The sequence below is a fragment of the Gigantopelta aegis genome, unplaced genomic scaffold, assembly GCF_016097555.1.
Source record: "Gigantopelta aegis isolate Gae_Host unplaced genomic scaffold, Gae_host_genome ctg2604_pilon_pilon:::debris, whole genome shotgun sequence".
Classification (NCBI taxonomy): Eukaryota; Metazoa; Mollusca; class Gastropoda; order Neomphalida; family Peltospiridae; genus Gigantopelta; species Gigantopelta aegis.
This window is the reverse complement of record NW_024532970.1, coordinates 13,570-31,191: the sequence shown is the minus strand read 5'-3', so window position 1 is coordinate 31,191 and position 17,622 is coordinate 13,570. Positions and strand designations below refer to the sequence as shown.

General features: G+C 37.7%; 1 protein-coding gene across 1 annotated transcript in view; it reads right to left on the bottom strand.

Annotated features, from left to right (window-relative positions):
* LOC121391540 (carcinoembryonic antigen-related cell adhesion molecule 20-like) overlaps window positions 1–15,538 on the bottom strand; it is a gene marked incomplete at its 3' end in the record, with an annotated part of 52,731 nt that extends 37,193 nt beyond the window's left edge. The window contains exons 1-2 of the mRNA XM_041523132.1: window positions 15,403–15,538; window positions 7,382–7,735 (exon numbers count right to left, since the gene is read on the bottom strand). Of these exons, the coding sequence (XP_041379066.1) occupies window positions 7,382–7,735; window positions 15,403–15,457 (409 nt within the window). The remainder of the gene's footprint in view (window positions 1–7,381; window positions 7,736–15,402) is intronic.
* Window positions 15,539–17,622: the final 2,084 nt, after the last annotated feature.

The window sequence follows — 17,622 nt, the reverse complement described above, 5'->3', positions numbered from 1 at the left end:
AAGGCCTCCATTCAATGGGACATGGTGCCGAACTCATACAACTTATTAGCACTAGTAACATCAAGCCAGATATTATTTGCCTGCAAGAAACTTGGCTAGGGACTGGCACCAGTAAAAATAAAACCAAAAAACCTAAAACATTTAAAATACCAGGCTACTCAACTTACTATAAACATAGGGAAAATAGCACTAGGGGTGGAATAGCCACCTTAATTAAAAGTAATATACCACATAGCGAAATTAAATATGAATCTGTTAACGCCAACTTAGAAGTCCTAGGACTTACTATATATTAAATGAAAAACTGCCTATAGACATAATTAATGTCTATAGCCCACCGGGAACAGCCCATAAACAACTAACTTTAAGAGACTACAATAAACTTATTAAACCAAACAATAATCTAATACTACTAGGAGATTTTAACAGTCACAACACACTGTGGGGACAGCACTATGACGCACAGAGAGACATACTGGAAGAATTCATCAACACGCACAACCTAGTATGTCTCAACGATGGCAGTATAACTTTCTATAACGACCAATCACTAACCACATCTGCCATCGACCTCACTATAACCTCTAATAACATAGGTGCAAACGCCCAATGGGAGGTGCTCGATGCTCTTAACAGCGACCACCTCCCTATCTTAACCAGCTATAAATGTAACGTGAAATATGCAGAAGAAGAAAAAATTTATACCTAAATTTAAATTCAGTAAAGCCAACTGGGCAGGCTTTACAAGCGATTGTAGCAAAATAAAAAGAGAAAATAATCTGAGTATTGACGACGCTACCTCCAAACTTACAAATGAAATAATAAATATAGCAGAGAAAAATATCCCTAAAACTAAACAACCTAGTAAAAATAAACAAGTTAGTTGGTGGACGGATGAGATCAAAGCTAAATGCGGCTTCAGAAACAGGATGCGTAAACTTTTTAAAAAAAGAGGTAAACAAGAGTATCATTCTAAATACAAAATAACCAAAAACAAAGTAGGTAAACTTATTACAGAAGCTAAACAGGCCAGCTGGCAGACATTCTGCGGAGAAATTAACAACAGAACCTCCATTAGAGAAATGTGGAAAAAAGTTCAGGCTATACAAGGACAACACACGACCACCACAGTCCTTCAAAAACATAAAACAGCAACCACTAATAAACAAAAGACCGAGCTTCTTAGTAAAACTTTTATTAAAAATAGTAGTAATGAAAACTTCCCCAAACAATTTTTTGATAAACTTAAGAAAGATAACTCTTTACCAAAAACCGATACTAGTACGGCCAACCACCCTAACACTGATAACTTAGAATTTAATAAACCATTAACACTGATAGAATTAAAAACTGCTCTTAAAGCTAAAAAAAAGTACCGCCACTGGGCCTGACCAAATTAGCTATACACTACTCAAACACATGCCGGACGTAACCCTAGAGGTAGTGTTATCGCTCTTTAACCGAATCTGAAGGGAGGGCCAAATGCCCACTGCATGGAAACATGCAGAATGCTTTAGTCTCCCTAAAGCGGGAAAAGACCACTCCCTCCCAGGGAGTTATAGACAGATAACACTCACGTCCCACATGTGTAAAACGCTAGAGACTATCATTAATAAAAGATTAAACAACTACTTACTAGAAAATAACCTAATTACAAATGTACAAAGTGGATTTACATCTAAACATTCAACAATAGACCAAATAGTCAGACTTCAAAATAGTATTAACGACGCCTTTCGCAAATCTAATAAAGTATTAGCAATATTCATAGACATCGAAAAAGCATTTGATATGGTATGGCGACAAGGCCTACTCAATAAACTACAAACTAATGGAATTAAAGGCAATATGTTTAACTTTATCAATAATTTTATTCATAATAGATCAATTTCAGTCAGAGTTAACGGCCACTACTCAGATAAAACCGAAATAATTAATGGAATACCACAAGGCTCGGTCTTATCACCAACCTTATTTAACATATTTATTAATGACATAACTAAAGCACTTAATGCTAAAGGTAAAATTAAATCAACCACTCCATTAAACACAGCACTGTTTGCCGATGACTGCGCCATTTGGCGCACAGGCAGAGTAACCAAGAATCTATTTAATTTAATGCAAGCTGATATGGATAAATTAAATAAATGGGCCCTGGACTGGGGCATTAAGCTATCTGAAACTAAAACAGTTTGTATGCTATTCAATAAAGTCAACTCAGCAGATAACCATCAAATAACCTCAAATAATAAACCAATTCCAAGAGTTAACAAATTCCTAGGAGTCACCTTCGCCTCAAAGCTAACCTTTAGTGATCATATTAATGACATTGTCAGACAAGCTAAAAATACTCTAAACCTACTAAGAGCAATCTCAGGCACCAGCTGGGGAGCGCAAACAGAGGCAATGCTTATGGTTTACAAAGCATGTATACTCTCCAGGATAGACTATGGAGCCCAAGCCTACAGTTGCGCCTCCCCAAAGCTTCTGCAAAAACTAGATATCACTCAAAACCAAGCTTTTAGAACAATAGCTAAAGTTCCAGCTAATACTAGCGGCCAAAGCCTAGAAGTTGAATTTAACATTATGCCACTTAAATTCCACCATAATCTTCAACATCTCAATTACCATCTTAAAATCCATTTGCTTAAATTAGATCACCCAGTTCAGGAACTTACTCCCATAATAGCAAAACCAGGGCTAGAATTTAAAACTAATAAAAAACTCAACGATTCATTTGCCACTTGATAACACACCTGTGGCACTATACCATCTCAATCAACCAATTGAATGCCACTCCATACCTAATTAAAAAAGCTACAGATGAAACCCCCTTTCCACCATTTAAGAAAGTCCTGTTTGAAGTCGCAGCTAATGAAAAACCCTGAGCATATCCATATCTACACGGATGGCTCAAAAACCCCAGATAACGGTAGGGTTGGCTTCGCAATAGTTGAAGAAAAAATATCTAAACACTCTAAACTAGTAAAATACGCCAGGCTGTCAGATAATCTATCAGTCTATACAGCAGAACTGACAGACATCTACGAAGCACTAATCTGGATTAAAAATAAACAATACTCTAAAAGCTACTTAACTCGTGACACCCGTGACTCCCTGGAAGGAACATCCACCCTACTCACTCGAACAGACTAGGTATTCCAACCCGGGGAGAGAACGGTGAAACGACAAAAGTAAAACCATCATATGCCTAAATAAACTAGCTGATACAAATACAGCTATAAATTAACAATTACTCAAAACCTCCCGCCTGTACATCTCTTAATTGGATGGAAGAGCGACCTTAAGCACTCGACCAAACAAGTACTCCAGCCAGGGAGATCAACGGCGGGACGGTAGCGAATGATTAATAACTATTAGATATGACAATACTCGAATCGTGACACCTGTGACCCCTTGGCGGAACATCCACCCTTCGCACTCGACCAGACCATGTACTCCAATCCAAGGGGAGAACGGTGAAACGACAAAAGTAAAGCATATACCTAACTTAGTTAGCTGGCATAAAGTAACAATATTAATTAACAATTATTCAAAACCACCCGCCTGTACATCTCTTGGATGGAAGAGTGACCTTAAGCACTCGACCAAACAAGCACTCCAGCCCGGGAGATCAACGGCGGGGCGGTAGCGAATGATTAATAACCGCTAGATATGTCAATACTTGAATCGTGACACCTGTGATCCCTTGGCGGAACATCCACCCTTCGCACTTGACCAGACCATGTATTCCAATCCAAGGGGAGAACGGTGAAACGACAAAAGTAAAGCATATACTTAACCCAGTTAGCTAGCACAAAGTAGCAATATAGATAAACAATTACTCAAAACCACCCGCCCGTGCGTCCCTTGGATGGAAGAGCGACCTTAAGCACTCGACCAGGCACTCCAGCCGGGGGATTAGCGGTGGGATGGTGGCGAATATTTGACAACCAATAGAAATGCCAATGCCACGATATTATTTTACTGTAAATATGCTTATGTTCTTTGCACTCGCACCATGTTCTTTATTACTGATGCATGAAATCCTAGCTGACTAAGGTAAGTCAACTAGGGCAACAGAAGAAATAGCAAGCAGGAAAACCAGATAACCTAAAGACAAACCAAGTAAGCCTACTAAATTATTCTATTAAAATACTACAAACGGTTATTCATTTGATTTCATTTCTTAGCAGTGATCATAAAATATTCTATTCAGGGGCGGGAATCATAAATCTTAAACAATACTTGTCTGTCAGCTATACTCCTGTACAATTGCTACCTGCTACTGTTAGCTTCGTTTTTATTCAAGGGTAATAAAGTTAAGTATGCGAAGCACTAGGCTTTTTAAACCAATACCTACACTATAAGGGTTTCACCCTTCAAATTAGATAGCTAGAATAATTTAACTCCCCCTCCGTCATTGTATTCAATGCTCAATGCTATACAAAGATGGAGGGGGATGGGTGGTCATGAATGACCGTTGAACTCACTAGAATAGGGACTTAAGACAATAAGTACAACCTTAACACAAAACTAGGAACCACACACAGACTACACGCTCACCGCATCAGTACACAGGGTGCATTGACTAATGATAACAATGCACCCGCACCCATTTAATGGCCCAGCACATGCTCTAATAAGGAATCGGACAAAAGAATACCGGTTCCGAGTACACAATTGCAAATGCACCCGGGGGAAGCTGAACAAAAGAATATCAGCCTCCCCCACCCAAACCCCAAATACTTGCTGCTGGTGTAACTTGTACTTGGTGACACTAAAAGGAAGGACACGGAGGACTACGCCAACAAACATCAAGTCGACCAACCCGGAACAACTGCCTTGCCTGCCAGTGCCAACTACACAATTGCACGAGTCTCCCCTGGGTGGGCAACCTAGGGAGACACCCAGCATCATAAAGGTCTATAATTAACGAGCTACTCTCGATTCACTAATATCAAAACCTATATTAGCTCGGCCATTTACCTTTCGACAGACCGTTCAAAATTGCGCACCCCTTTCTCTTTGGCATTAACGGCTCCAATCAAAATTCCATAGCACCACCACTACCCCCACCCACCTGCTACCGATTCGATCAGGCTGCTGGTGCTCCCTTGCCAGTGCAGGCAGTCTCTCCTCTCCCCTCCCCCCACCTTTCCTGTCAACCCTATGACCTGACCTGACTGCTGAACTACCCCACTTGTCCGGTAACACTAATGACATAATGAACTTGTTCATGGAGTAACATGTGTCTGCACATGCAGGCTGATTATACAGTTCTGCGTGGACAGATATAATTTTATGTTTCTTTGTTCATCTAGTTTCCAAAAGTTAACAATAAATATTTATATCTTTTAATTGTTTTATCTTGAATTTGTATTTTGAAAAGTGATGCTTTCTGTAGAATGACCCATATTCACTACCAATATTTTTTTTCTTCTTTTGTGTTCAATATATATTTGAGTTGTTTTACCATTGTTTATAAATGCTGTACTCTTGTGTTTTATGTTCAATCATCAAATAAAATATTTACGGGCATTGCGGCTTTTCAACTGTAACGTTATACATTATTTAAATCATTTTTTTCTTAAATAAGCTATTTTAGCTACCTGACGTGTTTCTGGCTGTCCTGATGTTTTTGTAGCTCAGAATAAATTTTAGGTGAAACAAAAAGATACGTACCTCAAATTTATAAATAGTGTTAAATACTATATATTGACTAAACGTCAAGAATATTTTAATTTAGTAGTTTTTGACAGATACTTTACTTTTACTATACTGACACACAATGAAAATGCAAAACAGATATTTTTCAATATTTTGTTGTGATTAATGAAAAATATATTTATTGGACTTAAAATAACAATTTATGAGAGGAAGCCATTGATTGGTACTTTTGTCTGGGTTTTAATCCTGGTTTTGTTCCTGTTACACATACAATAGCAGAAACACACAAAATGGTGTGAAATGCGTTCACTACATGCTCAATCATGCTGCATGCAATGCACGTAAAATGCCAGTATGTGGACACATCAAAGTCACTTAACGGTCTCATATTCCTCGTCACATTAAGAATGCCACGACTCAGAGAAGAACAAAGGGAGCGAGCGTTGGGCATGGTTCGAGGGGGGACTTCGCAAAGCCAAGTTGCTAGGACCTTCAGAGTCCATCCATCAACTATTGGACGACTTGTTGAACGTCATCAACAGACCAGGAGTGTCCGTAATCGATCTCCACCTGGTCAACATCCCATTACGACCTCATGCCAAGATCGGCAGATTCGACAACACCACCTCCGTGACCAGTTCAGAACTGCGATGATGACAGCAAGCAACACAATAGGACGTCATGGAAGGCCTATCCATCCGATGACGGTTATCCGTCGACTCAGAACAGCTGGACTCAGATGCAGACACCCGTACAACGGTAACATCATGACACCGCGACATTGTGCTGCGAGACTAGTTTGCTCTCCAGAATGGTAATCATCCACCAGCCTTTTACCGGAGCATTGTTTTCTCAGATGAGTCCCGTTTCTCAGTCTCCTTTACCGATGGAAGAGCACATGTGTACAGGAGACTCCATGAACGGTACTGACAGATGTGTTAGGGAACGTGATCGGTTTGGCGGCGGTTGTCTGATGGTATGGGGGGCAATCAACTGTGATTTCAGGAGTGATCTCATCATTGTCCGCAATGCCCTTACAGCCCAGTTTAGTGTTGACGTTATTCTAAGACCAGTTCTCCAGCCATTTTTGCGCCGTCACCAAAGACCAGGAGGTCCCCTTCTGTTTCAACAAGACAATGCCCGTCCACAAACTGCAAGAATTACCCAGTCATTCCTGCAACAAGCCTGTATCACCGTTATGAAGTGGCCCGCCGTTTCACCGGATTTGAACCCAATTGAACACATGTGGGATGAGTTAGGACGTCGTGTACGTCACCACCAGCCACCACCGCGTAACGTCGCTGAGCTTGCACAGGCGTTGCAGGAGGAGTGGAGGAACATTCCTGTGGCTTATTTGAGATGTTTGTGCCAATCCTTTCCCCGTCGTCTTCACGCATGCTCATGGGCCAATGGTGGACACACCAGATACTGACCTTGAAATGGGGGGTTTGAACTTTTCGATTACGAATGCAACTCGATTACTGATGATAACTGGCCATGTTTCCATGTGAATGTATCTCATGAATACCAGTCATTAATGTCATATTACATTATCCATCAATTCATTAATAGTTTGTTGTTATTTGCAATGAAAAGTTGTTTTTGTGTTTTCATTGTGTGTCAGTATATATAAGATATAACTAAAGTCATAACTTAGTACTTTTAGACAGATATTTTTACTACATAAGATATAACTATGGTCATAACTTACTGCTGATCTGCAGACTGAATGTGTTGCTGCGTGTTGTAGCTGTATTCAGATCACACCACCAGTCTGTAGCATCACCGACTGCAGCTCTGTTGATCACCAGAGTATACTTCTTAGTGGTGGACGAGCTGCTGTCTGTTCCACTGCCACAGGATGCTGTGTAACCTGATGGTGGATCATTGAACACAGAACATGAGGCCATATTCTGGCTGAGGGAAGTAAATCCACTTACTAAAGTTTTCTTAAAGAATTGTACTTTATCATTCAGGTTAGCAGCCTGTGACACTGTACACGTCAAGGTAAACGGCTGATTCAACACTGCATAAGATGAAGATTCAGATATAGACAGTGATGCACCTATGAAATAGAAATAAAATATAATAATATTGTTATTATTATTAATAATAATAATAAAACAAGCACATATTTACTTTTTTATATGTTCGACTACCGCTATAAAATGATGTGACTCAAGCCATGACAAATGTCACAACAGTTACAAATAACTTCTACTGCTACTTGTCAAATTTGCCAAATCATTGGTACCATGCAGGACAGAAAGGTATTCCTGAGAGAGAGAGAGAGAGAGAGAGAGAGAGAGAGAGAGAGAGAGAGAGAGAGAGAGAGAGAGAGAGAGAGAGAGAGAGATGCACCAATGGACAAACACATAGACCAATACACACACATACATACATACATGGATACATACATACTAGTATATATATATATGCATTTATTGCCACAGCAGGTACTCGTACATAGAAATAATTATGTATTGGTATAACGTCCAATACAATTGGACGATTTGGCACTTACAAACCAATGACCTCTTGACGGTTCTAAATCTGACCAAAAAATTCCATCACATAGGGCCCATCTATATCGTATTTTTGTTACATCCATTACATTTATGTTGTAATACTTCTTTGAGTAAATATTTAAGAATTCCTCGGATGCCAAATGGTTAGCATGGTCTGGAAACTGGGATCGAATCCATGTGATAGGTCAGAGTCCCAGCAAAGGCAACATATACACAGGTTGTTAGGTCAGAAAGAACATACATACATACCTGTACATACATACATACATACATACATACATACCTGTACATACATACATACATACATACATACATACCTGTACATACATACATACATACATACCTGTACATACATACATACATACATACATACATACACGTACATACATACATACATACATACATACATGAATACATTAATTTCCATTGATGTGTACACAAAAATTTTAAGTTCCGATAGTTTTATGTAAAATACTGTACAAGCCAGTGTTTTCTTTTACATTTTCATTTCCATACATACACACATACATACTACTGGTAAGTTTGGGCCACTACATACATACCTGTACATACATACATACATACATACCTATACATACATACATACATACATACATACATACATACATACATACATACATACATGCATACACAGGGCTCAAAACGGCCTGTGGCTAGGTCACCAAATGTGACCAAAGTACTGCTTGGGGGACTCAAATATTAAAACATAATGGTGTCAGTCGCCCAAATAATATTATTTGGGTGATCTTCTTTCTATAATATATGAGCTACTATTAATAATTGTATGACATGTATTTATTCCACATTAAAATTTTGCTCGTGAGTAACAGAACTGAACAGATCGGCTTACCGTAATTTGCCAACATTTATTTATATTATAAACATTGATGTTGTAGACCAAATGCAATCATTCTGATCCAGTTCATAATCATTTGGAACATCTCGGCCGAATACGTGATCAAATCCTAACATTACCTAATGCAGTCTTAGTTTTTATTACATGCTTTGTGGTGTTCCGATTTCTGTTTTGTTTTTGTTTTTTTAAATCTCGTTTTAATTGGGGGTTTTAATTGGCCAGATAATTCGGTGTCTATTGAATTGACTAATGAAACAAATTGTTACCATTTTCGAAGTAAAATCACGATCATGATGTCCTCTGCCGGGTGGAATTTTCTTAAACGCACAGCAAGAAGCAAAGGAAAAAAGCAAGCATGCCAAGGAATTTTAATGTGTTTTTCAGTTCTGTCTGGCGCAAATGAAGTTAGGTTCTATCAGGATAAGAAAAACCTTACCCGCACTTCGTTTGTATCTATTTTTTTTACAAATACTTACATTAAACACTGAACACATGAACAACAGTTACATTTCACTAACACGTGAATAACAATTATGTAGCTCAGTTGGTTTTTTGTATTATACGTGAGCTATCCCTGGGGGATGAATTACGCCATGCAAATTTCCATTGATGATGTAAACAAAAAATTATTAAGTTCAGATATTTTGTAAAATATGTACAAGATAAGTAAATAATTTGCTCAAGCCAGTGTTTTCTTTTAATTTTTCATTTCAATATCATGTATGTTGGTATCTTTACTATCTAGAAGCACATTTCATATGCTTACTTTAATATTTCACTTAAAACCTGAAATATGAATATTTCGTGTTTGGGCTACCTAAAGTAAGTTTGGGCCACTGAAAATGAAATTTTAGTGGCCCAGATATTTGTTTTTGGGCCACCATATATTTTGGCGAGTTTCGAGCCCTGCATACATACATGCATACCCGTACATACATACATACATACATACATGCATGCATACATGCATACCCGTACGTACATACATACATACATACATGCATACGCATACCCGTACATACATACATACATACATACATACACATACATACATACCTGTACATACATACATACATGTACATGCATACCTGTACATACATGCATAAATACATGCACGCATACATACATACATACCTGTACATACATACATACATGCATACCTGTACATACATACCTTTACATACATACATACATGCATACCTGTACATACATACCTTTACATACATACATACATGCACGCATACATGCATACATGCATACATACATACATGAATACATACATGCAATATATAGATATTCATACATCTATAAATACTTGCCCATGCTAAGTTTGCCCAAAAATGCATGTGCGTTAAGTTGTAGACCCCAGTTATAACCAGCTGTTGAAAATTAGCAGTCGCCATTTTACAAAGATAGTCTGGCGCGAACTACAGATCTGGCAGCAGAAGATATATCCTGTAGAACATATACTCTATATTTTGACAGCGCCAAACTCTGGATCTGTGGTTTTGGGCCGAGTCTTTCTAAAAATAAAGCTCAAAACGTATTGCAGACAATGCATGTATTTTTTTATTATTTCGAAGTCGTTGGCTTTTTGGAATGAACTGGATACGCCATAATTATCTAGTAGTACTAGTAGACCTATTTGTTTTCAATTGTTATTCAATGTTATTGTCAAAATCTATTAGGAGATAACCATATGGAGATTTTACATTTGTGGGTGTTATTGTCTATTTGATCCCGCAAATGTCATTTTTTACCGAAGGCGTTAGCCTCAGGTCAAAAATTAAACATTTTCGGGCATCAAATAGACAAAAACACCTGCAAAACTAAAACCTCAATATGGTTATGTTCGTTGTAAACTGAATTGTTTTTCTACGGAACTAACTGTATATTTGGTATTTCTTGAAAAAACACCTGGCTACAATCTAACTGTACACCTTGAATTGTCAACTTCGCCTGTTCAAGTTGCTATGTGCCGGGTGTTATTTTCATTTGATCCCAGAAAAAGAAAGTAATTAACCAATCACAATAAAGAACACACTCGCCATCAGTTTACAATCATATTTAATTAGCTTATGTTATTCTGGAACAAAATCATGACAGTGGCATAGCCCGGTGGGGGACCAGGGGGGTCATGCCCCCCCCCCCCCCCCCCCCCCCCAATCCTGGGAAATGTTCACCTTTTCGCTTATTAATAACATTAAAAAGGTTCCTGTATCATATCCCACTACACAGGTGGCAAACCCCCCCCCCCCCCCCCCCAATACAAAATCCTGCCTACGCCACTGAATCATGATGACATAACCGTCCAAAGATTACTGTAATAAACAAGTATGTTTTTAAACTTTGTCATATGATAACAGTACATTATATATTTTGGTAAGAATTTTGTTCATTTCCTTGGGTCTTTTCCACAGATTTAATTTTATTTCGATATTTTAGTAGTAGCTAGCCAGGGCTGAAAATCTGTCCAAATGTCCGTCCAGCCCCCTACAGTTAGAGTACTCGGGTTAAGTAGTAGCCTACTAGTGTAGCATAAATTTACAATATCCAACCACACACACACAGACACACACACATTTTACTGACACTGAAAATATTAATTTTGCGTCTATTGTCCATTTGAGTCAAAAGAAAATCGATGAATTGGCATGTAACTTCGTGTTACGTATAAAAATAAAATTCATATAAAAACAGAAGCAAATATGCAAATAAATACAGCACGTTCAATCAAATGAGTGTTAAGCCTATATCACTTTATACGACGTGACCCAACTCAACTCAACAGTTGAGTCGCATCATGTGTATTAAAAAATCAGCCGCCAGCAACTGATTTTCAGTCAGCCCGACTGCATTTGACACGACCGAACATATTAAGTTGCAAACGATGGCCGTCGTATAGTGTGAACGGGTCTACAACGCGATGCGACTGTCGCGTTGTGTAATGTGAACGGTTTACACGACACTATAAAACTGATGTCTACCGTATCCAATGGAATATCTACATTTCATCACATGACATAAAAGTTACAAAGGCACCTAGTGTTTGGTTTCATGGTTAATTTTAAACTCTTTACTAATGATACATATAACCGCCAATTATAAATATATGTTATCAGATCTGTAGAAATGAAGTGGTATAATAAAGATATCTTCAGGTAAATATTATTTCTCTTTGGGATGAATTCAATCATTTTACCAGTAACCAGATATTTCAGGGTGATGGAGAGTCGCTTTCCCGGACTTATTAGGCACGGCGGAAGCAAGTAGATTTTGGGTGAGGGAGGGGCTGACTGAGACCGAGGGTGCAAAGCAATGTTTTAGGGGGGTTTGGGGTATGCTTCCCAGTAAAAACTTGAAAACTAGGTGTCTTGAAATGCAATTTCTTGTATTCTACAAGTAAAATTATTTCTGTCTTCGTCGGCAAAGTTGTTGTAACATCATCATGGCAACTACGGCAGTCCAAGCTTTCCATTGCTTTGTTGAATCCATCTCAGATTGCTAAAATGGGGATAAATAATAATATTTTTTTATTTCAGTTGAGTCGTGTTGTATAGTGTGAATGGATTTGAGACACAACCGATTGGTCAGCGATCGTGACGCGACCGTCCAGTTGAGTCGCGTCGTATAATGTGATCTAGGCTTTCGTCAGTCACGTTTTGAAACAAAGTTCCGATTATTTAAAGCTAATTACAATGACTGCATATATAGTCATCGAGTTGCATGTGTCAGTCTTATTGTTGAATACTGGCACTTAAAGGTTGCATAGTACCAAAGAAGAGAGTTCCGTGTCTAAGTTCGAGGTGCACCGTCAAATATTTACGGAGTAATTAAAGCAGCTGTTGGTGTGATTGGTAGTAATATGTGATATTGATTATTTGTGTAAATACTATTATCCACTGACAATAAATAAATACACTTCTATTTGTTATAGTTGTTATGCAGTATATACCAGAGGTTGAAACTAATACGGGGTACCCCCCAAAATGGAACAGCAATTTTCAGTAAATATTACGGTTGCCATTAAAAACATTAATTAAATCTCTTAAATGGTATGTGACCCCCCATTTTCTTGCAGGTAGATTAGATGTGAAGTGCCACACTTTTTATTGCTGTACTTCCTGGTTGTGTTGATACACTGCTTATATTATCAGTTTTATTAGTAAACGTTAACATTTTCGGCAATAGGAATTGATTTGGTCTATTAAATAATTAGAACCTAAACAAGCAAACAATAGCAGTGTAGTGAGAACAGACGGTTAATTGCTCATTACATTAATCCCTTAATACCGGCCTCGGTGGCGCAGCCCTGCATGTGCTGTAACCTCACCATGGTGCAGGGGTGTAACATTCTCTTTGAGAATGGCCAATACAGCACAATTGAAATTTTGAGTAAAAGTCCGTATCTATCTGTGATATTTGTATTTTTGCAGTTCTTTACACTGTTTTTATTTAAATCTTGAATTGTTATATTGATGTTGATCATCACTTTATTTGTTTGCATTACCATAGTTTGACACCCAATAGCCAATGTATTTTTCATGCTGGGGTGTCGTTAAACATTCATTCATTCCTTCATTCATTCATTCGGTGGCGCAGTGGTTAAGCCATCGGACTGGTAGGTACAGGGTTCGCAGCCCGGTACCGGCTCTAGCCCAGAGCGAGTTCTTAAGGGCTCAATGGGTAGGTGTAAGTAAGGCCACTACACCCTCTTCTCTTTCACTAACCACTAACCAACTAACAACTAACTGTCTTGGACAGACAGCCCAGATAGCTGAGGTGTGTGCCCAGGACAGCGTGCTTGGACCTTAATTGGATATAAGCACGAAATAAGTTGAAATGAAATCCCTTAATTGATACCAATCTACTACGCAATAGTGCTGCAATAATAAACCGGTATACCGCGATAATTGATCAGCTCGATACGAACCGCGGTACAGTTTTGTGTGCCGCGATTTTTATACGCTATTTTTTTTCCTTGTATCGTATTTGACTTGAAATAGGCAAACAAACAAACAAACAAAAACCACATCATTTTATTAATTGGTGATGACAGGAAATGTAACAATCACGTCAAGCGTAGTCGGCTTACTTGTTGGCATACGAAGTGATAGGTCGGTTATACTTGGTTCTAACTTCTAAACAAAACGTGTTAAAAGTCCAGTGAAAATAACCAGTTAACTATAATTACAAATAAATGTTTTGTTACTTACACATTATCATTCATTGTTCATTTACGTTGGAATACGGCTACGGCTATCATCTTCAAAGAAATAATATCAACTATATTGCAATACAGTTTCTTATATCGCAATATAACGCAATACGGTTTTGACCGTATCGTTGCACCCCTACTACGCAAAGACAAGCAGCCGTTGTCGGATTGGACATAACAGTTTTTTGGATGCATTGCCGTTAGTACTGCTACTGGTAACTGATCATTGATAAAACGCAAGCGAGTTGCACGTGCAGTGGCGTCGGAACTGGGGCGGCAATATTTGGACAAAAAAAAACACCTTTAATTTTTGGGTGTGAGGTCGGGATCGGCACATAATTTGGGTAAACATTACAAGCACCCTGTGCAATGTAGTGATTATGTAATTTGAGTCAAAGCCCAGGCCAAGCTACTAAATGATATAGGCTATCATTTACTAACTTGTATTGATGTGTAGGAGGACAGTTATAATTTAAAAGCTAAATTGAGTTATGTCACTTGGCTCATGTTTTCATCACTTTGTAAGGTGATTCAATACCCTGGCTTCATATAATAGTAACAACTGACTGTACTATGTTGTTTGTTTATTATTTTGTAATACATTCTAAAACAGTTTACACACATGTAAGTAAAATGGTATTTGCATTTTGCACACTTCCAAATATGTCAAAGAAAAGGGTACAGATGGTGAGACCTCATACAAATCAGACAAACTTTTTCATTGTCATAAAATTATCGGTGAAATACGCTTTTTTACCAGTACTTTTGCTACAAAAATATGTATGAGATACCTACTAAAGTTGTATCTTAAATGCAGCAGAATGCAGGAAATGGCATCTAGAATTCGATTTTTTTTTTTCGGGGGAGCATGCCCCCGGACCCCCCTACCACTCCCTTGCTTCGCTCGGTCGACATCCGCCTCCCCAATATTAATTTGCTTCTGACGCCCTAGTTCATAAAAATAAACTCGGATGTAAATGCTCAATGTGCATTTACATTCGAGTTTATTTTTATGAACTACTGACGCCCCCTGACGTGTCAGTCTTATTGTTGGATACCGGCAATAGGGGCCTATATTCTTTATAAATATAGAAGTATTAAACACTCACCCAGAACGTGATTAACAGCGGTCATAGAAACTAAGATGTACATGAACACAGCCATTATTAAACTGAGCTGTACAGACGGACTTCCTTCCGGGTACAGTGTATTTTGCCCATGTTATTTTGTAATATTGTGTATTGACCTTTTGGGACATGGGCATATAGCGTAAGAGACAGCTCGAGTGAATCGGTTAATGAAAATGCTTATGTAATGTATGTTCGCAATGGTGTATGTTGTTAGTGCCAACGAGAACCCGTTCTATTTGCAATCTTCATTTGAAGTTGGGCAATTTTAAATTGAATTTAACATGAGTTTCAATGGCAGATGACATCTGTGTAGTGAGACCTAGGTGACAGTCAGCCAAATATCTAGAGTTACGTGCTCTTGGTAGGAGGTTGGGTCTCACTGGTTGGTCTATACCAATTAAAATCCCATAGGCGACCATGTTAACGTTTGTGTTTAAAAACACTATATGCAATATATCAACCAAACTATGACCCATAAATATCAGTACTACAACTCCTACCTCAAAGTATTAACTGCAGAAAATGTTACCTTTCATGGCTCATTTTCGGTATAACCAGATGTTTTTACAACACCCCTAGTTTCGCACACAATTTGAGTATTTTTTTTTACATGTACCCCATACATGTTCCAAGCACAAGGCTACTTGACACAGTAGTACTAGATGAATTAAAATTGTATAAATTTTTAGCCCAGATGAAACTATTTTTTTTTTTACAACCAACATAACCAATCACAGGACTTGTGGTGCACCTCGAACTTCGACCCAACCGAAAATTAATTGGTTTAGTGCTACCTATACTGATAACACATGTTTCAAAAGGTGGCGAATCATGTGTTTGTTACCGAAGTGTTGTATGAGAGGAAAACACGAACAACTCGGCAGGGGTTTAGGGTTTATTCTGGATCATCAATCGGGTGGGATATGAAGATCCCTGGTTCCAAGCATACGTTTAGACAAATACACACACAAACAAAGACCCTGAAATAACAAAAAGGAAATACTTAAAATCACACACATATATATAGAAATCGGTTATAATACGTCTTAAAATTAATTACACACTTAACATTCAGAATTAACCTATATACTAGCCTATGTTATCACACTGACCTTTTAAGCATTAATAGAGAATACCTTATGCAACCACATATTCATACATTAAATTCAATACATCATTGAATTTAAGGAATCATAAAATAACTTAGAAATCACTGATTACAAATCACTGATTACACATAGAACACTATTTAATACATTGAATGTCCTATTCTCAAGAAACACTATAAAATCACTTATAACATATTTCATATATACAAAGCTAAATAAACCATAGCCTGTCTACAAATAGTTTACCTACCGACTGTGGGTCGGGTCTTTACAGAAGCATAATGCTGGTTGTCACCGACATGATTGTGGCACCTAATAACAAAATAAACTCCATTAAGTACACATAAATCCATACGTGTACACATACTAATTAAACAACTATCTCATAATAACTTAGTTATTATGTTACTTTATTAAATACTGTAAATTAGATAGTATAATCATTTATAATAGAAAATATAGACTTTAACCTATTCTACTAGCTATTCTATAAATATAACATAACCATTTAATAAAAAGCTAATCAAGCTAAATCACAATGTTATATTTAACATAACTACAATACTATTACTATATTATTAATCACTAAATCTCCTAATCTCATTTTTTGATTAAAATAAGTAATTAAAACAGGTAGTTAATGTGTAAACCATGTACAAAATGTACTTACCTTTAAAATTCTCTGTGAATGTTAGTTGTGCAGTTGCTGTGAACAAAAGCTTGTCTTCTCATAAAAGTGGTCTGTTCTCCTTGAATGTCATAAAGCTTCTGACCAACAGAACACAGAAACAATGACACTGGGCTTGCAAGAACTGAGTTGTCAATGAGCACAACCCAAGCCCAGAAAACCAAAGACAGCAGGAAAACAAAGAAAGCCTGCACAAGTTTAACCTGACAGAATAAAACTATGTGAACAGTGTTTTAAAATAGTATGTTTGTAGTGAATGTAGTTTAAAACACCCGGTTACAGACTCCCCTTCCAAATAAAATGATGTCCTCATCATTTATCAGTGGCAATTTCAACCTTCCAAATACAAGTTAAAAAAACAAAAACTCCATGGTTACAACTTCCCCGCCCAAACAAAATTAT